This window comes from Semicossyphus pulcher, unplaced genomic scaffold (assembly GCF_022749685.1).
Source record: "Semicossyphus pulcher isolate SPU_LCO1_2020_fin unplaced genomic scaffold, fSemPul1.0.p SCAF_10, whole genome shotgun sequence".
Classification (NCBI taxonomy): domain Eukaryota; kingdom Metazoa; phylum Chordata; class Actinopteri; order Labriformes; family Labridae; genus Semicossyphus; species Semicossyphus pulcher.
Window position 1 is genome coordinate 19,269,834 of NW_027211604.1, and position 26,951 is coordinate 19,296,784.

Sequence of the window (26,951 nt, forward strand, 5' to 3'; positions counted from 1 at the left end):
TTGCCTTATATGTAAATACTACATTGCTGTCTTACTGTCTCTCTCTCTCTGTCTTACTGTCTCACTCTCTTTCTATCTCTCTCTCTCTGCCTTACCGTCTCTCTCTCTGCCTTACCGTCTCTCTCTCTGCCCTCTCATCCACGACCACATCTGTCTCTCGGAAACAAAACCCATCAGTGTAGGATCTCTCAGCATGAAAATGAGAGTGTTTATCTGGAGTGTGTGTCTGTGTGTATGTTAAGCATATACAGTTTCATCAGTAATCTGTGCACGCTCGCATGTGTGTGTGATTGTGTGTGTGTGTTTGTGTGTGTGCATTGTAAAGCTGCGCCTCATATGGTCCCTATCAGAGTAGGTTGTGTAAACACTCGAGCACAGATAGTGTGAGAGAAGGAAGTGGCAGTGATACGTGACTAACAGAGCATATCATTAACTGTCACATCCAATAGATCTAGAGACTGCAGGCTGACTGACTGTGTGTGTGTGTGTTGCAAGAGAAGCAGGTGATGCTTTCAGCCGGCACGTTCGGGAAAGATTGTGAAAGGCATTTTGAATATAAGTGTGTGCATCTGTGTGTGTTTGTGAAAAGAGTGGGCAGCAGATGTTCCATCCTCGGGGAAACGACAAGAGAGGGAAAACCTTCTGTCCTGGTTGTCCTGGCAGCGAGAAACAAACAGCCCCAGCCGGATTCAATTGGCGATAAAGGTTGCTGATGGATGGAGGAGAGTGAGACAGGTGGTTAGACTCGGGTTTAGGTTGTGCGTGTGTCTGTGTGCGAGTGATACGTGTGCAGAAAAGAGGATGGTACAAACGCTGAGGGGAGACAGAGCTGCAATAAAAAGAGAGCTTTTGTTCAGCAGAAAAACATGCAACGATCATAAAAGAGCACGTTGTGCTGAAGCGTGCTTAAAGTCTCTGCTGTATAATGTCAGTGACCTGTGGTTGCACTGCAGACCTCCATCTGCCGCAGCTTAAGTGTACGCATTGTTTAAATGAGCCTGAAGCAAACTGCAGTGCGAACCTACTGTAGATATACTCATGCTTGCCGCCCATCTACCATTTGTTCTGATTACGTGTCTGAATACACATTTGCTATTGTGCATATTTACGTTTTTTATCATCAGCAAACATTTACAGGTTAATGTTATTTAAGCTGAAACACTGCAACAGTCTGATGATGATACATACTGACCTTGCAGAGTTGTTTTCCCTCATTTGAATATAAATTCAGATTCTAGGTTTAAACTTCTGTTTTTTAAGATTATTAATGAACTTTCAACTCTTTTTTCTTGCAGTAAATTTCGACCACTTCCAGATCCTGAGAGCGATAGGAAAAGGAAGCTTTGGAAAAGTAAGTCCATGTTTGCCAAAGTGTTTTCTTTTAAAAGATTTACTTCTGAAATTAGTTAAGATGCAAACAGAGTTCTAAGCTGTGTCCTAATCCAGGAGCTGCAGCCCACGGAGGATGCTCCATTCATAGCCTGCGTAGACGGTTAAAGCCGAACTGAAATGAGACGGTCTGGTCTACCCTTGTGTCACCAAACGCTGCTCCCGTCGCCTAGCAACAGGTAGCTAGCGGGCTAACTAGCAAGCATAACTAACATTGAGTCAGATAACCTATTATTTTAAAGATGATTTCATCTTTTCTTAAACATGTGTAACGCTAGCTATTCGATTGAGTTGACACCAAAAACTTTTACATTTTAAAGTGTATTCCTCGGCCGCGTAAAAGTCCGCCATTTTGTTTGAATTGCCGCGCAATGCATCTCGAGATACGTTGGGGATCCTTCGGCCAAGGAAACGAAGGATGCATTTGTTGGCCGCATCTGAAGGAGCCTTCGAATTGGGACAGCCTTTGACGTGTCACTGTGATGCAATCGGCCTTTAAATACGGCCTTCGAAGGATGCAGCCCCTGGATTTAGACACAGATCTAGTATGTTTTAGCTTCATAATACATAAATTAATTAGATTCTGAGAAACATGTGAAACATCTTTTGCAAAAAAACCCCCAAAACAAACAGCTATGTTGCAGCGCTAGTTTAGCTCAGTTGGTAGAGCAGGCGCCCCATACAGAGGCAACAGTCCTCAACGCAGCAGCTGCAGGTTCAACTCTCTTTGCTGCACGTCATTCCTCACTCTCTACTCCCCATATTTCCTTCCTCTCTTTAGCTGTCCCATCAATAAAGGCAAAATGGCCAAAAAATAATCGTAAAAACAAACAAACAACGAAGTCAAAAATGTCAGAACAAAGGGGCCTATGAAAGATGAACACTAAAATGAAATAATACAGTATATACATATCATTTAATAATTATAGGCCGATCACAGAAGATGCAGTTTAATGGTAAATGGGCTTAACTTGTATAGAGCTTTTATAGCCTTGCGACCACTCAAAGCTGCTTTTACACTACGTCACATTCACACACTGACGGCAGAGGCTGCTACCTAAAGTGCCCAAATGTCAATCGGTCATCACATCTTCACACCCTGATGGCTGGCTCTACCACAGCCGCCCCAAAAACAACTAAATACAGGACCAGTAGAAAATGGCAGTACACGTGAAACAAAACATGAAACCTTTAAATAAATCACATCCAACACAAACAACACAGGCAAATATCATTTGCCATCCTTTGTTTACTAGATTATCGACTTGACCTGTAAAATGTCAGCAAATAGGGAATAATGCCGCAACCACAATATCCAAAAGCCCGAGGAGATCTAATTAAATTGATGTTGTTTTTGTCAGTCCGACAGTCTAAAACATAAAGTCACTGATTCTGTTTTTAATTAGACAATAAATAGCAGCAAATGTAGAAGCGGGAAAAATGTCAATTAATTAATTATTACAGCTGCCAATTATTTCTCCTGTCAATCAACCAACTGTTGCAGCTCTACATAATCCCCTGATTTCCTTAAAGTGGCATGTGAAAATCAGGTGAATTATGATACGAATATAATACTATGTTCCCTCTCTAGAAGCACAGTATTATCATGCACAGTCTAGTGAAGCCTTACAATTACATTCTCTGACCAACGACAACTCGGCAGACTCTAATCTGAGGTGACAGCAGCCGTGCTCTCTCTTGCTGTTAAGCCGTATTCTGCAGAGTAATTTACATCAGCACGTACAGTACATGTAGGCACACAATTCCTCACGCGCATGTAGACAAACATCTCCACAGATAAGCAGTGTGATCGCAGTGGACGGCAAGCTGCTCAATGGGAGGAGTGATGCGATCAGGGTTTGGCTGATTAACCGCGCCAGCTGGTCCACAGATCACTCTCTTAGATAGCCGTAATCACTGGCTTATTGACGCTCGTAGCGCAGGCGAGCACTACAAATAAATATGGGTAATGACACCGTTGCATCTTGAGAACAGTGTCTAATCTTAGACACATTGTCACAAAGGAGGTTAAGTTTGATGTACACGCACAATGACAGGACAGCTTCCCAGATTGCAACAGGTGTTATTTTCAGACGTCACAGCCCACCTGCTATTTATTTCCTCTGACGTTAGCACCGTTATCACTGTTTGGAATCATTCTGCAGTTTTTAAAGACTACAATCCGTGCTGGCAATATTAATAAAAGCTAACATGATGTTTCCCCATCTCTAAAATGCAAAACATACCGGTGTGAAAAGTTTAACGTCTTACACGAGGATTAAATTGCTGATCACAGAGATTAAAGAGAAACCCCCGAAGTCTCCTTAAGGCCTCGTTAGACAGACATTTCTGGTTATTGCACTGCAACACTTCACATGACAAGTTTGATTGATGGAAAATACGCTTCTAAAATGCAACAGTTTGCAAAACACGGAATGCCAAAATAACTTTTACGAATTAGAATATTGGACAAACAATTCAAGGAATGATGCATGCTACAAGTAATAAGATACGAAAGGGGAACTGCAATGTTTATCATTTGCTATAAACGCCTGCAGTGAGGGTTATTATATTGTGCAGATGTGGTAGTTAGCAGTGTAAAGTTTCCAAAGCTAAACAAGCGCTACACGAGCAGAACACAAACAAAGTGTTCAGACCTTTTTCTCCCCACAGCAGTAAAGGAATGTTCCCCTTTGTGATCCTGTCAGGTCTGCATCGTGCAGAAGAAGGACACTAAGAAGATGTACGCCATGAAGTACATGAACAAGCTGAAATGCGTGGAGCGGAACGAAGTGAGGAATGTGCTGAAAGAGCTGCAGATCATGCAGAACCTTGAGCATCCTTTCCTGGTCAACTTCTGGTAAGAGAATACATATTTCAGCGTGTGGTTTTGTACGTCTGTGTTTCAATTATGGCTGAAAATCGGACTTCTTTTTTACTTCAAACTCAGACTATGTTTAATTTAGCACTGTGACTTTGACAGAACAAATTCCCCCTTTCCTGAAATATGTATATAAGAAGCTTCTGTTGCACATTATGAGGCATTTCCACTTGAGCAGCCCGTCTCCCCAAAGGCTTGTGTTTATAACCAGCAGCCATAGCAGCCATTTGAATGATTTTAGAGCTCTCTGTGTCACCCTTCTGATTTTTATGGTGATTGTATCCAGTCCATCATATCAGCGAACGCACACGATAACTCTGTACGGCGTCATACAGGAGGGTGTTGTCCTCCGAAGAACACTCCCAAACCTCCTCCCGCGTCATCCCACCCTTTGAAGTCGCTAAAAGCAAAATGTAGTTTGCTCACTGATCCAAGCTCAACTTTTTCGGGCACGGCCCTTCTCCTCCTCCTGGCAGCTTCTTCTCGTTCGCCTCGGTGCATTTAGGGGGTTTGAGGAAGTCTTTCCCTCAACGCTGTACAAGCTCATTCAAAGTAATCTAAGATGACTCATCAGGTAATTTCAGCAGCTCATTCATCATAATTTGAAAGCCCGAGCTTTACTGAGCACCGGGGAATCTTACTTTTGAGATGCCTGATAAGCACGGCTCGTCGAGTCTCCGGCTGAAAGGCGTCATCAATTCTTGATAAGCACTCCCACTCGGCGACGTTTGAGAGGAAGCCACCCTGGTTCTCTGTCGGGTAGAGAAGGCAGAGACGAGGGCACACGTGTCCGAAGACGGCGAATAACTACCACCATCATGAAGACCAGTTTCATATATATTTTAGTATTAATTATTAGTCCTACTTCTGATTTAATCAGGGCTGTATCCAGACTTTTTTTTGACTGGGGTGGCTCAGGCAGAGTGACTGCAGAGAGGACCCTGGATAAACTGTTATCCATCCTGGACAACGTCCACCACCCTCTGCACAGCACAGTCACCAGGCAGCGGCACCTGGCCGTAAGACTGTACACCTCTCGATGATGGCAGGGGGAAGCAAATAACAAACAAACCGACAGGTGAATTAGTCCAGGACTTTAAGCATCGTGACACTTTAGCGCTCACTTATTATTGTTATTAAATCCTTATGCACAGTTGTAGCACACTGTTTGCAACTCTGCTCATCATGTTTATATCTGCACTACCTCCATACGGCCACCGTTCAATGATGCAGTGTATATTTGTATTTTTAACAACCTATATTTTTATTTTGTCTCTTAATTCTATTATTCTCGGGCTCAACGGGGGCGGGGGGGTGATGACAGATGTGTGATGTCATATGTCTTGTAAGCTACTGGATGCCTGAATTTCCCTCAGGATCAATAAAGTATCTCTCTATCTCTTTCTCTTTTTATCTATCTATCTCTCTATCTCTCTATGTATCTCTATCTCTATCAATCAATGGGGCACTGACTTATGCAGGGCTGGCATGAAGTATGTTTGTGCATGCTCGTCCGAATAGCATTTATTTATAATTTCTGCCTCCCCTACTAACATTAAGATATCAGACAGATGTTATATATATTCTTTGTGTAGTTTTTTTTATTTAAGAGATAACACAACAGAGTGGCACTGTAGTTCATTTGGCTTTTAAAAGATAAGACGTATCTCCAAAAGTCCCTGTTTAAAGTACAAACACAAGAAATAAGTTACAGTGAAATGTCACAAAAGTTAACAGCACTCTTTTGCAACACAGTCCAATATTTACTTATGTCATGTGAACATAAGTCCCGGCACTTAGACGGCAAATAGCCAATCATAGTTCAGGATAATGGGGATGCTCCTGGAGTGGCCAATCAAGTTTCAGGAGAGGGGGGCATGCCACCACAGGCCACCCCCTGTAAGCGGCCCTGAATTTACCCCTTGATTTTTCCTAATAAAATGTGACATTTTAATGAAAAACAAGTAACTTGTGGAGCCAAAACTCTCAAGGTTTCCCCCCATCTTTGTCCTTTGTCCCACTTCCCTATGCTTACACTCCTCTTTTCTCCCATTTAAATCCATATCTTTTAAGCTGCCCTGGTAGAATCAGTAGCTTTTGTCTTTTAATTACCCATTTGAGGGAAACAAAGCTAAATCCTCCCACGGTGGGAATGAATGAGAGGAGACTAAAAAGCACAGTAAAAAGGGGAGGATTGGAAAGGACAGCGAGGTTTAGGGAAATGGAGCACAGCCAGAGCGCAGGGAGAGGAGGCAGGGAGAAAAAAACAACAGAGGAGGTGAACATAAGGATAGAGAGAAGTGCAGTGCACAGACTCATCAGACAAACAATGCCAGTGCTTGCTTTCCTGCTTGATTGCATGCTGTGTTGGACAAAAAAAAAGGGTTGGAAGTTAATGCTTTTGGCAGCGTAAACCCCCCTGTGTGGGGGGAGATTTCCTCCAGAGATGTGCTTGGATCAGCGCTGTGCCCACTCTCTCTCTCCCTCTCTCTCTCTCTGTCTCTCTCGCTGTGTTGAGTTGGCGTAAGTTATGATTGTCCTGAGGTAAGCGCTCAAGGTCAGAGACGGGGACAGATTACCTGCAGGCATATGAACCGCACTGAGCGAGTGGCACGTGGAAAGACAGGCTTTGTTCTTCTTTCTGTTCCCTCTCGTCTTCATCGCCTGTCCTCTTTTCATCCACCTGGACCTCTTTGTGTCTCACCTTCCTCCCTTCTCTTCCTCCACCTCTTCTTTCTTCCTCCGTCACCACCTGCTTCACTTCCTTTTCTTGCCCCATGACCTCAGCTGTCTGATTGTGCACCGCTCACAGGAAGACAAAACTTAAATTATTTTCCCTCCATGCAAACTATGGTACAGAATACTGATTTAGAAGATTTTTAACCTCTGGCATTAAGTGTGTTGTACAGTCAGTGTATTGATGTGCCAGCACTGGTGGGCAGCCCGTTGTGCCTGCGCTGCACTAAGTCCCACTGTGTAAGGGGAGCCCTTCTTGGCACTGCTTTGAAATTAGGTTGAGAGAGACACACACAGGCAGAGAGAGAGGGAGAGACGGCATCCAGCAGCAGAAGCTGCTGTACTCAGCGTCCACTCTGTCTTTGATACTTTCAGTGTGGACTTTAGACTTCAGTTGTTTGTTTACTGAGGAACGACCACACAGGAGAGCTTGTTGAAACTACCTGATTTCTGTTTGATATGATGCATTTGTTAAGTCTCAGTGAGTTGCATTTTTTTGGGGGGTGTGACCACAGAAAGATGGATGACATGACAGCTCCCTGAAAGTGAAGCCAAAACATATCGAGCGCCCCCTGCTGACTGACTGCAGTATAGGTCATAAAGCCCGCCTCCTCCATGTTAACAGATGGGACATGAGTCAAACTATAGAATCAAAATACACGCCAAATAAATGTTTCTCAAACATGTTTTATGTCATTATAGTTAGTTCTTAAGTGATCATTTTTCTGACGAATTAGTTTTAATTAGTTATTTGATGCTGTAAAAATGATGATTGACAGCTCGGTTGACAAATCCGGCTCCTGCAGCCGATCTGTTCCGGATTAGCAGAGTAGAGGAGGAACGACAAGAGGAGACGTAACTACAACAATCACTACAGTCAGTAAAGTTTACATATCTGTGAATGTTAACCTCAGACCAACACAATAAGCTGTTTTGCTGTTAAACACACCAACGTGCGGGATCTTTGCCATTTTCTTCCGCTAAGTTAAGTGTGTGTTTTGGTTAATGGAAGCGGCTACAGCGGCTCCATCAGCTTCATCAGCTGATAACTACTGCGGAGCTCTGGCCCCAAATGACATCACCAGCACAAGATGTCAGCGGTAGTCACTGGGGTATTTTGGTTCAATTTCATACACTAAGAACAGATGGAGACGTGTCGTCCATCAATATATACTATCATTGGGCGGGATGCGGAAGGGAAACAATAGTGCAGTTATAATTAACAGCATTGCTAAAATGTATGTATGTAATACATTTATATTCTAGAAATGCCATCTGGAAAAGCTCTTTGGATTTTCACAGACTACTCTATGACAATTTTTTGTTACTCTACTTGGGAATTTGCTTGTTTAGTTGCTTTTGATAACTTCACAGACATCAAACGGGCTTTACACAAGTTTGCAGAGATCCAAAAGAGTGAATGCTCAAGGTTAAAATACAAATTAGCATGTGTTAGATTCAGTTGTTGAAAAGATATCCAATTACCAACCAAATAGAGTGGTGTCAAATAGTTTTTCCTTCAAAAACCTGGACAGAACACAATCATAATGTTCATTGTCAACTTGGTTAAGATGTCACAGCTAAACCTGATTTTAACAGATTCTAAAGGACACTTCAAGCTGCGATGATGTAACGTAGTATTGTAAAAAAAGGAATTGCGTAACTGCGAAGGGGAAAGAATAACTACTTTAACAAAAGTCTGAAATGTTTTGAGGTAAAAGCTTCACTGCCTTCAGGGAGTCCCAACTCTGCTCTGTTATTATGCAATCTTACTAATGCATTTCATTTCTATGCAGAGCAAGACATCAGTCAGTGTTATTCTCCATTCATGTTCATCTCTTCCTTTAGAAAACCACACAGATATGACATAATGCCTCACAAAGGCGAGAGAAAAGAATTCCCCCAAGCATCTTTGCAAAAAAGCTCCAGTACAACAGATATGTTATGTATAGGCACTCCATTCTGCTTAGTTATAAGTGTACATCTTCAGTGAATGGATAAGATGAGCTGAATCCAATCTTTAATGGAACAAGTAAGCATTATTAAGTTCTGCTGGTACTTCAGGTACAAACTGTATCCGTGTGCAAAATGTGCACACATATTCTCATTTGACTTCTAACACCGCAGGCATTAATGAACACAAGAAAGCAGCATGTCAGCATGTCAAGGGTTTGGCCTGATGTCAAGGTGACCTGGCAAAAAGGAAGACCACAGAATCAGGGGAGGTAACGAGTAAGATGCTGATCAAGTACTAAATGTTGCCTTGAGAGTAAAAAGCATAAATCAGGAGAGGAAGGAAAAGTTCATCTTTAAAAAAAAATGCTCACTTAAGACGTAGATATCACTCTGTTTTATAGCTCTTTGTTAGGGATGTGTGTATGAAAGTGCACCCATGCATGTGTGTTAAGGGAGCATTAAAGGCAGACTGATGGAGGCTGTCAGTCAAAGGACGTGTTGGGAGATGAGGTGGGAGGAAGGTCGCAGGGCTGTCGGCATCGATCCGACGTGTCACGGTGTGAGCGGGTGGCCGGCTGTGCCTGTCTGTGGTCAGACGCTGTGTTTGTGAGTTAGAATAGATGTGTGTTTAATCACTGTGATTGGAATAACTTGTTCAACAACAAAGTCTTGATTAGCTTTTTTATTAGTTATGATTGAATTAATTTTTGCATTGGGGCATTTAACAGATTTATTAAGAATACCTTACTCTTCAGTTTCCATTCCATCCATCCATCATCTATAGCGCTTATCCTGCTCAGGGTTGCATGGGGCTGGAGCCTAACCCAGCTGTCATTGGGCGAGAGGCGGGGTACACCCTGGACTGATCGACAGTCAATCACAGGGCTGACACACAGAGACAGACAACCACTCACACTCACAACGAGGGGCAATTTCAGAGCAGTGTTAATTTTGGCAGCTATATTGTATTTAGTCTTCTCGTTCTCGCTTACCTGTTTGCTTTACGTAAAATTAACACTTTAAATTTCAGCAGATCATCCATACAGTAGCTAAAGGATGAAGACACCGCATCTAAAAATTACTTTTCATCATCGCTTCTCATTTGGACAGCTGATGACCGCTCCTTTTTGTGCAGAAGAGGCGTCAAATGACGTGTGAAGCGCCCCTTTTTCTGTGGCCGTGTGCAGAACCTGAAGCGGAAAGCCTGTGTTAATAGAGAAAGCTCACAACCGCCTTTGTGATACCCGTCATCTCCAACTGGGTTACCAAGTTACAGGCATGAATTGCTTCTATTTTAACAGACAGATTAAATGCACAGTGGGGGAAAATATGCATTTTGAATGTCCGACAGCTGACCACTAACATTTTAGTCCCGTCTCGTCTTGTTAACGGCAACAAAACATGCGGGTCGAGTTTTTATCATTAACATTAACATTTTTTAGCTCGTCAATGTCTCATATTCGTCTTGGAAAAAAGATTGTTGACAAACATCTTTTGTCATTATTTTCAAAATTATCACCTTTTCAGAGTCACCAATTAACCTAACGAGCATGTCTTTGGATTGTGGGGGGAAACCGGAGCACCTGAGAGAGAAAATGCAAACTCTAGCTGTGAGGTGACAGCACTAACCACTGCACCACTGTGCAGCTCGAGTCTAATATTATTACATTAAATTAGGCTAATTTGTGATATTCACCTTTCGGAGAAGGGAAACATTTAGGAATACTGCCAATATTGCCATTACTGAAGACACATTTCCTCATTCAGTCTCTTCCTGTAATGTAATGAAAAACTGTTTTTTTTTGCTGAATATTGCAGTATGAAACCCTGCCTTGCTTGATATAAGATCCATAATCTACTTAAAACATGAATAAATTGTGTGTCTGAAACATTACCCCTCCGAAAAACAACAGAAATGTGTCATTTAGAAACTGCAGTGTTTTATCTGTTGTTTGAAATAACTGAGTGAACCTGCATGTCACAGCCTTTAAAAGAGAGAGAGGAAGTCTGTTTTTGTCAGGACGTGTAACCATTAGCTACTGAGCCCCTGTGGTTTCTGGAGACTTCCATTACTGAAGTGGCCTGGGGTGTCTGTGCCTCTAAAAGCTCCATGCAGGACGCTCTCCAATCAGACGGACTGCCCGGAGGCCACCGGGAGGTCACATTGAAAAGCATGTGTTAGAAGAATTAGAATTAAAGACAGTGATAGAGGTGGGACATCTAAAGGACGGGAGAGAACAAGAGAGTTGGAGAGAAAAAGCAGATGCCAGAAAGGCTAATGAAGAGTCTGCAGAATTTCAACATAATGTACAGGTGCTAATCTGCACTCTGACTGCTGTTCTCTGCTCTCTATCAGAAAGCTGGTGGCGGCAACCAGCAACAGCTGCTAATGGATGCTGGAGAACATGCTCTGTCTCTGTCTGTCCTTCTCCCTCTGCAGCTGCAAAATACAAATGGAGAACAAATGGATAATGAAAGTAGCTAACAATGTACTGCTTCTATCATCTTCATTGATTCGCCTGTTTGTTGGTTGTGTCTACTTAGGAGGTGTAGCGTGAGCAGCTTGTTAGCCGTGCAGCAGCTGTAGCTCCGGTGATTAGTCTGTGTCTACACAGGATGCGTTCAAGCAAAGTACTGAGTTACTCGCATTAAGACATGCCTAAGGGTCTTCAAAGTTAATGTAAATTGCTACTATTAACATAAAGCACAGCTCATATAATCCTCAAACAAAACCTGCCTAAAAATATATATATTTTTAAAGATATCCTCAAGCATGTTCAAATTAATCTACAAATTTATCTATAGTTGATGCACATGGCCATATTGCAGTTGTGCAAAGTAGTATGATACCATGTGTTGTTAATGTAGGTGTTAATTGTTATTTGGTACTTACAGTAACAATTATACTGGGTGTCAAAGGACCAGTTTGTAACACAGTCAAAGTGTAAATTGGATCACTTGGTCACAGCTGCTCAACTGCGATGGCACTATTTTTCCTACCACACCTCCACCTCCTCCCACCATATGCTATTACTCAGGAGGTAAGATCTATTCACAGATTCTACATAGAAATCTGTAGACAGGGATGTTGATTTTAGGGATTTTAGGGTTTCCGTTTGTACTACGCTTGTAGTGCGAGTAATATTGACCAATCACGTATTAGCAGGCTGCGGCGTATGCAGGAAAAACAGTCCCTGTGGAGAGCAAAAGCAGGCGGAACATAATGCGCCATAATGACATCCCGGCTCCCATCAGCGTCATCTGACAACGATTTACCTTCTTATTAATCTCTATTAACAGACATCTGCAGCAAGTTCAGCTAACAATCTGTTCTAGATCAAAAATTCAACTTGAGACAAATTCCCTTGACACTGTGCCACAGAAGCCGTTCAGCATTCAGATTTCCCGACTTCCTCGAATGCATCTGAAATGTTCGATCCAACCTCCGTTCAACAAACAAGCATATTAAAGGTTTTCTTCTTCGCTTGAGGACAGACCTGACAAAGCTTCATTTATACTGATCTGCATCATGATGTTGAAATTTCGGCAAACTTAAGACCCGTTAATTAAAGTAAATCACAAGAAAAACTGGTTCTTTTTCTGTAAACAATGCAGCACGTGGAAAAGGAAGTCTTGACTGGAAGTCGTTTATCGCTGACGACTGGCTAAACCTGACACACCCGGTTATTTCGTCGTCAGACTATAGCCATGGGCATGCCTAAGGGTCTTGAAAGTTAATGTAAACTGCTAGTATTAACATAAAGCACAGCTCATAGAGTCCTCAAAAAAGCCTGAAAAAAAAGATAACATTATGCATGTTGATATTATTTACCTATATTTGATGCACATGTCCATATTGCAGTATAAACTAGAATGATACCATGTGTTGTTAATTGATAACTGGTACATACTTACTGTAAGAAGCGATAAGCACTATTTTTTCTACCACACCTCCACCTCCTTCTACCATACGTAAAATGTATTATTCAGGACAAGCTATTGCAAAAGACTGATTTTAATTCCATTTCAGCATATTAGTCATACAGATATAGTGTATGTTATCATATTAATGATAACTTCACTGACTTTTCTGACCCCTACCTGCGACGAACAACTTAATGAGTACCATTTCTGATTCAGTTTGACAGCAGTGGCAGCAGGCCAGAGGAGACTTCATTCATATTCAAACACCTTCAGAGTACTACAGTGCCATGTCAGAGAGAGGGGGGGGGAGAGCGAGAGAGAGAGAGAGGGCATTTGTTTTTAGAATAAATAGAGCATTAATTGTCACAGGAGACCAATTTACGCACCAAGTATCGCTGAAATAGCTTAAAATAAAAAGCTCAGTTAGCAGCGGGTCAGTCGGTCCCAGACGGGTGATGTTGATTTGCAGCTATAATACCTCACACGCAGAATGTATAGCACAACACATTTGTATTAAGTGCAATAATATGCATGTAATGTATGCAGCTAGATAAGCACTGAAGCAGTGGAACTAAATACTCGACGTACAGTATGTGTGTACTTGTCTGCAGAGGCCTGTGGTTTGAACTTTTAAAGACTTAAATAAAGAAGTTTCAGCAGCTGTCATCCGATTTTAAAACAGGTAATTTGCTCATCCAACAGGCTGCATCGTGGCAGTAAGCATGTCCGCATGTGTCTGTACCTAACAGTATCATAGTGTGCTGCGTGCCAGGCTGTTGACCCTCTTAATGGCCGCTTTGTTCCCGAGCATCCATGTGAGAGATAACTGTAAGTCACTCAGTCTTCTTTGCTCATCAGACAAGAAAAACTTCCCCCCGAGAATGACGGCTGAGCCCCACCAGCTTTTACCACCTTGGCTTTCTTTCTGGTGCAAAGACTTGTGGGACAGAAAACACGGAAACGTCAGCCAAGCATGAGAGCTGGTTTTCTACTCCATTAGACTGGTTTAGTGGAGGACTCAAGTGTGCTATCGATTGACTTGATGGACTTGTTGTCCCTTCCTTAACCCCGACACAGCAATCTGTCCAGTAGTTATGTATTAGAAAGTTATGGTAAATTGCATTTCTCTTCCAAGTTGATAAGAAGGTATGACATGTCTTTTGTTATAGCAGAGTGACAGGTGGCTTTGTAAAGTGTGAATCCTGCTGTGCACAGAAAGTAATGAGTGAAGTAGAGCAGATGATGATCTTGGCTGAAAAGGGATGTTTTGTCATCTTTTGGCAATGACAAGCATTTAGCACACGATGCTAGCAAAATGATCAAAAACAAGGCTGAGGATTATCACCTCCACTAGTTTGGTCGACAGAAACTTTACAGTTTTTAACCCACAAAGTAGAAAGACATTAAAATTTAGGTTCGACTCCCACCTTCGACCCTTTGCCTAGTATCATCCCCACCCTATCTTCTCCCATTTCAGACGATCCACTGTCCTCTCTCTCTTAAAGGGGTGATATGATGCTCATTTAAAGCTTCATATTTCACTCTGTGATACCTGTTGAGTAGCTTAGCATAATTTAGAGTAAAAAAAACTCTCACTGGTGCTCTGTACAGGTCTTCATACAGCCTCTGCCTGAAACGACTCAGTCAGCTCTGTTCCTTTAAGAAACCCCGCCCCTACAAGCCCACTTTCTGCTGATTGGCTAGCTCTCTAGAAAAAACTGTGTGAAACCTGGTGTTCACAGCAGCCTGCAGACTGAGCTGAGAAGCCTGAGGATTACTCAGACATACTTTTACCTACAGATTTGAAACCCACGTTTAGTCTGGACATCCAACGTTGTAACATTGTATTTATGTCTTAAAATGTGAAACAGCATAATACCCCCTCTTTAATAAAGGCATAAAAGGCCAAAAAAAAGTAAACCAATTGGAAAACAACCACTGGTAATTAAAATTAAGTTATAATAAAACTTAAAATAATAATCTCAAAGATTTTCATGTAAGTAAATGTCTGTTAAGTCACTATCTATCGCCGAATGAGGTAATACAATGGTGATTGAGCCTATGGCCCACTGATGAAAGCCTTTGCATTTGCAGTATTACAGACTGGCTGTTTGCGGAAAAAATCACAAGCGGCGCCCAGTTAGTGACGCGTTTTCCATCAGCCAGCAGTGGTTGGTCTGCCAGAGAGGGTAGGCGGAGCTAAGCGGCTGCTTTTCCGGTCTCTGCAAGTGTTGCAAGTAAACAGTAATCTACTATGGCTGACCAAACACGGAAAAGATCGATGACTACAGATACAACTTCAAAAATAAGTGAAAAAGAAACAAATTCAACGCTCAGATGTCAGAAGTCAAACAGTCTAGAAAGGAAAGCGACCATCAGCGAGGAAAATCAAGAGTTACAACCGGAGCCAACCGTGGACGTCTGGTTAAATCGGGGGCCAACAAGAACAAAAATAAAATCTTCGAGATAACATCTTTAAAGTTTAAAATTAATAAGTTAATACTAATAACTGAGAAATAAACTAATCAAATAAGTAGTTCATGATAAAAGACAAAGTTGGAAGTGGAAGTAGTTGAAACTAAATGTAAATATCAAGATTAAAAGGATAAAGTATGTTATTAAAATGTGGAAAAAGTTACTGAAATTGTCTCTATACATTACACACTATAGCAATGAAATAAATAAATAATCTGCCGTTTTCCTGTGAGTGAAGCCAGTGTTGGTCTGCCAAGAAAAAGAGCAATTAAAGTCCAGCTTGTGTCTCCTAAATGCTTGTGACAGCAGCCTCTTGGATTATTTACCGCCTTTACTTCTGCTGCTGGGTTAGAGGTATTTACACTCCACGTGTGTGTGACAGAGACAGAGGGTAGAGATTGACTAAGGCAGCGTAAAGGAGAGAGAGGCAAGGACAGAGAGACAAAGAAAGTAATCAAATTATTAAAATGGAGTCCGTCCAGAAAACAGCTGCTGTCTTTAAACAACTGAAAGCTTGTTTTCATGTCTTGGTTTACAGTTTTCAGCTCCCCTTGTTTTTGGCCATCAAGTTTGGAGTCATCTTACACACTGTCTAGAGGTCAAACAAGCATTTACAATCCGTCTGTCCTGAAATGAAAGCTTCAAATTAATACCAAGTCTCCCTTATTCTTCAGAAAGTCGAGATTTGGTCCCAATAACTACAAATCTTGTCTCAAAGTGAAGAATTCCTTTCATATTAAAGAGAATGTGACGTTAATATGAGGCCCGTTTGATCTCTGCTTCCCCTCTCAGTGCCAGTATCATATCATTTTCCACCACACTCTCCCTCCCTCATTTCCATGCACACACACAAACACACACATTGATCCACTCTGTCGCCTCAGTTATCTCCCCCTCACATCTAATGGAAGCAGCTGGAACTTTGATTTTCTTCTGATTCAGGTCTTTGTAGACTCTCCGTGGGAATCCCACTTCTCAGAATATGTCCCTTTTAAGTGATTTTGTTGCCATATTAATAAGGCTCTAGCATTCATTTTTTCTCAAATGTTGATGTCTGTCACTTTGAATAATTAAAGAATGACGCTGCTGTATATGAGTTTTGCAGTATATGAGGCTGAAACTTTGAAGCCAATCCCCTCACAGACTGAAAGTTTTCCTCATACATTCAAAAGACTGTCTTTTTCAGTCTTCAGTCTATTGTATATTTACAAAGGCTGACCCAATCCAACAGAAGAGCTATTGTAGCTTAAATTGCTGGAAAAGTTCATGCTGGTTCTGATAGAAAGGTGCCAGAACACACAGGGCATGACAGTTTGTGGTGTATGGGGCTGCGTAACCGCAGACGACTCAGGATGCCCATGCTGGCCCCTGTCCACCGCTGAAAGCGGCTACAATGGGCATGTGAGCATCAGAACTGGACCACAGAGCAATCGAAGAAGGTGGCCTGGTCTGATGGATCACCTTTTCTTTTACATCATGTGGATGGCCGGGTGCGTGCGTCGCTTACCTGGAGAAGACATGGCACCAGGATGGGAAGAAGGCAAGCCAGCGGAGGCAGTGTGATGCTTTGGGTAAAACCTTGAGTCCTGCCATTCATGTTGATGTTACTTTGACACGTACCACCTACCTTAACATTATTTCAGACCAAGTAAACCCCTTCATGGAAGTATTCCCTAATGGCAGTGGCCTCTTTCAGCAGGTTAATGCGCCCTGCCACGAAATGGTTCAGGAATGGTTTGAGGAACACGACAAGTTCAAGGTGTTGACGTGGCCTCCAAAGTCCCCAGATCTCAATCCAATCGAGCATCTGTGGGATGTGCTGGACAAACAAATCCGATCCATGGAGGCCACACCTCGCAACTTACAGGAGTTAAAGGATCTGCTGCTAATGTCTTGGTGCCAGATACCTCAGCACACATTCAGAGGTCTCGTGGAGTCCATGCCTCGACGGGTCAGGGCTGTTTTGGCGGCAAATGGGGAACTTACACAATATTAAGCTTTGAATGTTATGTTTGGGTTTTGTTTGCATTCCCTTGTTTCTCTCTGTATTGAACACTACCTGAGAACTGCAGATTATACAACACATTATGACTTAGATCCTGAGCTTTGTACCGTCAATAATCCTCCTGTAAATATGTATTCTACCCTGAACAAAACAAAAAATAAGTACCATCCCATTATTCTCTTCCCTCCCTTATGTCACACACAGACAAATACAAACTTTGCCAAAAACTTTGGAGGTCCTCTTTGTCCGCAGGCGTGGCCAAGTCACTGCAGCTTGTCTGAGAGATTGATAGCATTGCAGCTGGTCCCATCCATTCAGCTGTACTGTATTATACTCTTTAAGTGGGGAGGGCTGGCCTCCTCTCATTTCTTTTCTACACCCAAACTGTTTGTTGATGTGCTGTCTGGGTGCATCTGTGTTTAGGATGCAGTGACTCATTGAAATTCAAGATGCCGTTTTGATTTTTGCCACTTTAAGTATTTTTATAATAATACATCATAATATTTATTGGTGCATGCATTTTCCTTCCTTCCTGCTCAACATGGAGCTGAAAAGGAAGAAGGGCAGTATTATGTTTGGGTGTGTGCGCAAGTGTATCTTCATGCACCCCTTTGTGACTTTGGCAAACGTGTGTGCGTCTAACAGATAGTCTTTCCACACTCGGAAGCCTTTGGCAATCAGATGTTAAGTGGTCTCAGCATTATCTGAGCCTTCGCAGACAGATTTGAGTCAGCTCAATCAATGCCCATCCATCCACCGCAAGAAAAGCACCACCTCCAGTTTATTGGAGAAGGGCCGCGAGGAAGGGAGTTCACCAACGTGGCAGAAAAGTACCCTTGGTCACTGAAGGTTGAACCCGAGCCAAGATTATGGTCATTACAGGGAAGAATCCACCTTAGTCGACTGAAAAATAAATGCCCTGGTGTTCAGTGAAAATTGAAGCGTATTTTAGATCAGGACTAAGCTGAAGGACTTAAGAGGGACAGCAGCGTTCCAACATTTTGTGACAGATCCGAACTTGCAGATGTAGGATGTTGTGTTGCATGCAGAGAACTGCTTTAGGCGAGCTGGGAAATGTTGGCTGCTGCAACGTTTTAAATATTATTTTTGCATAAATTAGCTTCTTTTGGGAGAGAAACTAATTAGCTCATCGTTTAGAGGAGGGAGAGAAAAAGTGTTGGCCCATAGGGACATGCCGCATGTAAAATCAATGATGATTTGTGCAACAGCTTTTTAAATGGTGATGCAGTGAGTAGCATGCTGGTACAGGCTCACTGTGCATGACAGTGCTTGATGGATGGGTAAATAGATGGATGACCACACGTAGCATTGCTGCCCGGGACTTCCCAGAACTGAGGCACGAAAAGACCATTCACCACTAACACCAAAATAAGAGCATACCACTGAATACAGACAATAAAACAGCTTTCAAATGTTCCTGATTCAGGAATGGAAGGATCTTGTGCCTCTTCTAAGCAGACAGTTTGGTTTCCCCTGCCAAATCTTTGGACTACACACTAACATAAGGAACATTTAATAGATGTAATGGTCTGCTCTAATGAAATGGCAAGACACTCGAGGTTCAGATGGAAAGCCAGTTAACTAAAGAGTGATAGAACCAGGGCAGGAAGCCTGCTGAACAGACAGTATTGCTGAGTGAATAAGCTCAATAATTGAACATTTGCATACAGCCAATGTTGACGGGATAGAGGACATACAAATACTCAAGAACACTGTGCACATTCACATCCCAAAAACATCCAGGATAATCTGTTTGTTGATCACTAAAGTAATCACAACAGAGATTATGTTTTCTCTGTGCTGACTGCCCTCATTTTGGCTGTGGAAACCAGAGAGCAACAGATGCAACAATGGCGAGGATGGTGCCCAGAATTTTAAACACTGGTATGCAGACGATATACTGATATTTCTTAGCTATCATCTTATTTCAAAATCAACTTCTGAACACCATCATCAGCACCCTACTCGCTTTCTAATATTTGTTGTCCTCTTGTAATCAACATAGTTTTTTATTGATTTATTTCTTTTAGTGCCCAGTGCAAAGTTCTGTCCTTCTTCTGTCTCCAACTTGCACTGATTAAATCCTTACTAATACAAATGGTAAATGGACTGTACTGCTTTTCTTCCGACCACTCAAAGCGCTTTGACACTATACACCCTTTCACACTCACTGATGGCAAAGGCCTTAGCGCCAAAATCCTATCAGGATCTATGCCCATTCATATACTGAAGGCGGGGAGCATTTTGGGGTTCAGTGTCTTGCCCAAGGACACTTGGACATGCGACTGTAGCAGTCAGGGATCGAACCCCCAACCTTCCGATTGAGAGATGACTGACTCTGGGGAAGACAGTAGCTCAGTCTGTAGGGACCTGGCTTGGGAACCGGAGGGTGACCAGTTCAAGTCCCGGTACAGACCAGGCATGGAATTGGGGCTGGTAGCTGGAGAGGTGCTAGTTCCTTTCCTGGGCACCGAATTCTCCCAACTGCTCGAGGCGCATGTACATGTGCAGCCCCCTCACACTGAGGACATTGTGCACAGGGTCCTGTTTGTGCATAACTCCTGTATTTCGGGCCTATGTATGTGTAGCATGTTTGTAAAAACAGAGTGAAAAAACTGAAATTGAATTTCCCCTCTGGGATTAATAAAGTGAGTCTTCTTTTTCTACCACTGAGCCAAAGCCGCCCCACTGAGCCACAGCAGTCCCAAATGTCAGGTGTATTACTAGTAAGAACCTTACTTCATAGAACTTTATTGAATCAGACCTCCCGCAGGTGGCTTCAGACTGGCTGTGGGGGATCACTGTTTGCATCATCATTTAAATACCATTATAGCTGGAGCAATTATTCCTTTTGTTACAGAAAGCTAAGCCTTCTGTCTTGTGAGTCATCATATTGGATGATCACTTTAAAGTTTAAAATGTCATTATGTTATGTTACGCTATATTTCTTAATGACTGTATTCCAAAACGTTTATCAATTATTATTTTCCTGTTTTTCTAGATTCAGTATTGTCTCGGATCATTGATTTATTGAGCAACACACTTCGAATACACTTATAATTTCTTATAGTAGAGGTTGTTATATAGCTTATAGTTAAGGTTGAACAGATTCTAAGAATATAAATTATTTGAGGTTAGTTCAAGTGAGTCTCTGCAGATCTAAACATAGAAAGGAAATTTGCAATATCTTTCTTAAGCTGTCCAAATATGTTCAAATAGGGACACAATGTTACCTGTCTCACCTGTCTCCTAACTATCATAGTAACTTGTGTACCAGATAATAAAGGACTGTCATAGCTTGTGTGCCTCGAAAGCAGGATAATGAGCGTTGCCTCTGGCACGACTCAGCCTATATGTCTGGCATTAAGTCCCACAGACCGGAGCAGCATCTACCCTCAGAGACTCGGGGAGTTCACAAGGTTGAAACACTGATGAGTAATTTGGGTGAACAGTTCGTTCTTGTCAAACCTTTTGTACTGAGGTTTTCTGAAGGCTGATTTGCCAGAGGAGCACGAGCTTGACATGAACTCAATTTGCACTTGTCATCCTGTTTCATTGCTGATGAATTGTTGTATCTTTAACGTTGCAGTAATCCAGAGAGTTAAGGGAAAAAATCTGTTTACTTAGACATCACAAAGTCTTCCAGCATGGGTTCCCCCGTCTCAAAACAAAGATGACTGTGTGCTATTTTTACCTTTTGGGAACTCTTCTTGTACACTTTTTTTGGTAAATATGTGACTCTTAGTTGTGGCTGTCTTGTCACTTTCTCACCTCTTATTTCCCTTCTCCTATTACTTCTGTATCTCCATATGTACCTTCCCTTCAAACCTCGCTCTCTGTTGACTATATCATTCCTCATTATTTCTGTCACCGCTGTCATTTTCTCGCTCTTTTCTGTTTCCTGTTTTAAGTCTCTTTCTTTCTTCCACCCCTGATATTCATCTACCCATTTCCATCCCATCCTCTTTTCCGATTCCATATTCCTCCACCCTGTATCCTTGCCACTTTTTGCTGTCCCTCTTGAATCGTCACTCTTGACTCACGACTTCCTTCCCCCCTGCAGGTATTCCTTCCAGGATGAGGAGGACATGTTTATGGTGGTGGACCTGCTCTTGGGAGGAGACCTGCGCTATCACCTCCAGCAGAACGTCCACTTCTCAGAGAGCACCGTGAAACTCTACGTCTGTGAGCTGGCCCTGGCATTGGGATACCTTCGCAGCAAGCGTATCATTCACAGGTGAGGCGTTTTCTCTTATTTTCCTTCCTCTAAACCCTTTTGGAAAATTATTTAGTTGTAGTTTTAATGCAGAGACTGGTTTGCTGCTTCCTCTATCAACACAAACATCAAGAGAGAAATCCTCTGACTGGTTGCCTCTTCCTGATACAGTACTTGCCCCCCTTCTGTCTCTCTACCTTGTTTTCCCAGCATCACAATTTCAGCATTAAGTACCCCAGTGTTCTTTTCTCCTTGGCTGTCCACTTTAATAATAATTTCTAATATGACTGCTCCTCCACTGTGCAGAAAGGTCAAGCTGTCTTGACATCAAGGTCACACCTGACACAACAGTTTAGCCGGAGCTGCAGACTACGGCCAACATGAAATGCACCACTTCTGTCTACGCTGCTGTGTCGATACCTCACTTAATTTGTAGAATGCAGGTTAAGTGCTTTTTAGGCAGAAATAGCTGCTGCTATGGCAGCGCCACAGACTCGCTCAGCCAAGAAAGACATGGCCGCAGCCCAATATTATTATTTTAAGTTCTTGAAGGGACTCGAAGGGCTTTGGATATCCTGTTACAGCCAGTGATGCTGCCAAAATTCATTTTATATATTGAGTTAGCTAAAAGTTAAAAAATGTCCCTCTTTTTTTAAGGCGTTTACCCGCTGAGACTTCCTTACTGCAAACACACGACAAAAGAACCCTATTTCATATGAGGACAATGCAGATTAGATACACAACTAGAGCAACTCTCGGTTTATTTTTTTATTTGCCGAATACATTTTGGAGGAAACATTCTCACTCCAATCCTTCAAGTGTGTCATTGTTATATTTTACACAAATCGAACGTAGATTATCAGGGTGGGTTGTTGCACAAAGCACAACACCTTGACCAGGATTGCTGGCTAGTGTAACATATGTATTTACTGTAATATGCCAAGTTACATTCAGAAAAAAATAGGCCTTTCTTTTTAAACAGACATATCCGAGAATTTTTCCTTGTTCTTCTTGTTTAGATCAAGTGTTTAACCTTGTAAACATCTCCATGTGGTGTTCTTCATGTGCTACAAGACATGGCTGGGTCTGTCTGCTTTTAAACTGCAGTGTACCAAGGACAGGCTGAACAACATGTTTTCAGATTGGCAGGTTTGAGACGTCACAAACCTAAGGAGCCAATCCCGTAAAAGGACGGGGTGACGCTATGCATATCATAATGTGCAGCGAGCTGTAACCGTCATTGTAATTTTTGCAAACTCACTACTGACTACTAACATTGACGTTACTGCTGCTAATTTCTACATTTCAAGCTCGCTAAGTTTCAACAAGAGACGTGTTTTGTTTTCACGACAGAGGGGACGGTTGGAAATGTGCATAGTGGGCGGGGACTATGCAGATTCAGGAATTTTTCATGAGGAAGAAGGAGATGGAAATGCCTTAGGAGGATTTAGCTTACTAAAGTATTTGGCAGAATAAACCTATCAGACACAATTTTTTATTTCATGTGGAGCATTTTATACGTCTTAAAACGTGACTGGAGCTGGTCTTGAATGAAGCAGAATGTATGGAGTTAGTTTTCTATAACTCTGTGACAGTTTTCCTTCGTTGATTATTTTAAGTCTTGCAACTTGTTTTTCTCAATCTATGTTAAGCTACAGTCAATACATGTCAATCATCTCTGCAGATGTTTCAGATTAAAAGTCTTACAGCCCTTCTTGGAATATAACGTGATGCTGAGTACAACATACTGATAGGAATTTTGGCTGTGAAATAATACCTTATTATTCACCGTGTGAGCCACTGAAGAAGGGTTCAAGTGGCTTTTATTATTTCTCTTTGTTGGCAATGGCTATTATTTATGATGACCATTATTCCTATGATAGTTTAGAGTAGTTTGAGGCCACTGAACCACTTGGTAAGGTTAAGGAATGATAATGGCTTTTTCCTAAATTAAGCCAAGACCACGGCCTTTTTAACCTTAATCAAGTGCTTGGTGGTGCCTGGACAAAATCATTAATCACGCTTAGTTAACAGGAGCATAGAGCCAGAGAAAAAAATAATGAAATACACTGATTAGCTTTTTTTGAAAGGCTTATTACAAGACAATTACAATTACAAGTAATTGTGTGAACATCATTTGTAAGAGGACTTTAGATACAGAAACACGTACTTACACCATCACAGGATACCAAAACTCAACATAATGTCTTTTAAAGACTGTTCTGGACATGCGTTAATTTTTGGCATGGGTGACTTGAGTAGTGCCTGGGTAGTGCTTTGACTTTTCATGTCCATATTCCATCCACTGGCTTTGACTAACTCCTCCACTCTGGTGAATGAGCTAAGAGGTAAACATAGAAAGAGAGGCCTCCTCAGATCATGACTAATAGGAAACATCACCGCAGCAGAGAACACTCATTTATCAACACCCCCAGATAACAAATTACGCCATTTAACATAAAGCGGACCACTTGCTCTTGTCCACAGAAAAGAGAGAGAGAGTGAGAGAAATAAATGGGAGGAATTATTAATTTTCTTATTCATTCCGTCCATTGAGGGAGATGAATATTTAAATCATGTTTTCTATTTCAGCGCTCGAGAGGACAGACTTGCCGAGTGATGCGCAGGTGTTGGGGGCGTTTGTTTAGATGGAATCAACATCTTTTCAATCTGCATTCATTAGTTTCAGATAGGAAGAGGAGCTGAAAGTAACTCTCAGCTCGTCTCTATGGAAATTGAATCTATAATTTCCTCGCTCAGATGTGGACGTGACGTCTGAGGTACAGCGAGTGATGTGCTGTGTGTATGCACCTGTGTGCGCGTGTGTTACTGCGGGATGTACACATTCTTCTTCCGCTGGTCTTTGATGATTTTGATGATAATGAGGGGAGTAATGACGATAATGACATTAATTGCATGCGAGATGAAGATTCAGTAATTATGTTATTTATAAGTTTGATCATGGCTATGACAGAATATGTACGGGAGTAGTTTGTTTCAATATGATGGTTGGTGTCATCTATTCATTTAGCTTTAGTTAAAGCTCCTGTGAGGAGCTTTCAGTTTGTGTTGATTTTGGCGCCCTCTGTGGACAAAGCCATACCTCTTATCTCTTTGCTGATTTTGCCCTGTACATGCTTAAGTGGTGGTTTTTAACAAAAAATCTCATGCTTTCTTTAACAGTCGTATGTATCACTCACTTTAAATTTTTACCCTGGAAAATGTAAGCAAAGGCAGCATGCAGCCAGACTTTGTCTGACACCTACCCCCCTGCCAGCGGTTTCAGGCATTAAAAATAACTATATAGAAATAATCAATCTTGTCGCTGATGGTCTGACATATAGAGTCATTAGAATTCATTTCAGTCTGTTTCATAACCAGTGAAAAACTCCTCACAGGAGCTTTAACTCAGAAAGATCTTCCAGAAGGACAGACCTGGGAACAAATTAAAGCACAAGCGAATTACAACTAGGGGTGTCATCGTCCTGACTCGAGCAATACAATTATTGATAGGCTGGCGCCAAATATTGATATTTTAATTTACAAATATACATTGCTCTAAACAGATTTCCCTGCCATTTTGACTCCCCGCATCGCTACTTCATGTCTCCTCGCAGTGGCGCGTATGATATGAATGAGGGTAACGTGAATGAAAATTAATTGTCTGAAGAAGAAGTTGACAGCAGGATAACGTCAGAGGGGGTGAAAAGAAGTTAAGAGATGCACCAGACAATTTCAAATCCAAAGTCCTGATTTGAAAACGCGTACATTGTTTCATTTCAGTTTGTGTCAAATTCTATAAAACTGACACCAAATTGCAGAGAATAAATACATTAATCCTGCACTTCACCTTTTTAGGGGCATTTTGTGTTCTTAAATTACAAAGATTATAAGGATTACAAATAGCCTCAGACACCACACACACACACACACAGTCACCTCCCCTCAGGCCTGAGATACAGATCAATCACCTGTAGGACTAAGAGAGCCGTATCAAGCTTTGTGCCCACATCCATCAGACTCATGAACAGTTGAATTATTTATTCTTAAGTCCATGCACTTTAACATCTTTTAATATTATTTATTGCATATGATTGCATTATTCAGTGAGTCATATTTATTATGTTTTAAAGCTTCATTTAACACTGTTGATTGCTCTACGAATGTTGTATGTGATATGTGTGTGTGGTATGTTGTTGTGTACGTTCCTAACGGATAAATAAAGTTATTTGAATTTGAATAAGTTAATCAGATAACGTAATTTATTATTATGTTATTGTCCTGCAATATATCCAATACTACAGAATCGCTATATTATCATTATCGTGGGCCACGTATCGTATCGCGAGTTACCCTGCGACTCCCAACCTTAATTAAAACGCTCACAAGTCTTTATAAGAAATATATCAAAAAGTGTTTATATTCCCTTTGAACTCAATTAAAGAAGGATATTTAACACCTTTGAAACTTAAATAGAAAAGCCTAAAAAAAATAACGGGACACAAATCAATTCCAGATGTCTATCCTAAATTTTTATACAATTAAGTGAATGAGATGGGGTTTTTATCAAGTGATAAATTCAATGGTACTGAGGAAAAGGGCCTGGCATAACTGAATTTGTCAGATTTCCGTCAGGGTCGTGCAGGTATGTCAAAAGTTTGTGCTCGTGTGTCCTGCATACAGCTTGTTTTCTTAATGACGACATGTTTTAAAATGATGAAAGAGGTCTGATTACCTCATTTTTATAGTGAAGGTGGCTTACGAGGTTTAAATTCATCCCTTACATTCAGCCGCAAATGATGTGTCATCTTCTGGTACATTCTGTAGAAAGGAGATGTATGGACACTTTGAGACATCATGTTCAGAATATGATCGACCTCAGGGGTGTCGTATATCTGGTTGAACCTTATTCAGGCTTGTTTTGTCTGTGTTTTTAACCCCGGGCTCTCTGAGGAGTTTGAATTATTAACAACAGAATGAGTCTCAATTAGACGACCTCCTCAGAGGCTCCGCGAGTCTCTCTAAACAAGTGGAAAGATAAATGGCAAGTGTGTGACAGGGGGAGGCATGTGTATGAGTGTGTGCGTATGAGAGCCTCACCGCAGCCTCTTTGACATCAACAACAATAATCTCTGGCTGAACCCTCAGGTGCATTATGTTGCCTCCTGAAATGTTTGTAATGGAAAGGCTGAATGATGTCAGCCGGCAGACGCTCTTAACGAGTCAATAAGCCTCAGCATTTCACTTCGACAACACGCTGCCCATTAAAGTGGTTAAGGGACTAATTGATGGATGATGGACGGATGCAGGCAGACCTTTAACAGTCTGGACGGGCGTCATTTTGAGTC

General features: G+C 41.7%; 1 protein-coding gene across 1 annotated transcript in view; it reads left to right on the forward strand.

Annotated features, from left to right (window-relative positions):
- stk32a (serine/threonine kinase 32A) overlaps positions 1–26,951 on the forward strand; it is an 84,803-nt gene that overhangs the window by 6,049 nt on the left and 51,803 nt on the right. Inside the window, exons 2-4 of the mRNA XM_069673738.1 lie at positions 1,296–1,351; positions 4,098–4,249; positions 21,451–21,624. Coding sequence (XP_069529839.1) covers positions 1,296–1,351; positions 4,098–4,249; positions 21,451–21,624 — 382 coding nt within the window. The remainder of the gene's footprint in view (positions 1–1,295; positions 1,352–4,097; positions 4,250–21,450; positions 21,625–26,951) is intronic.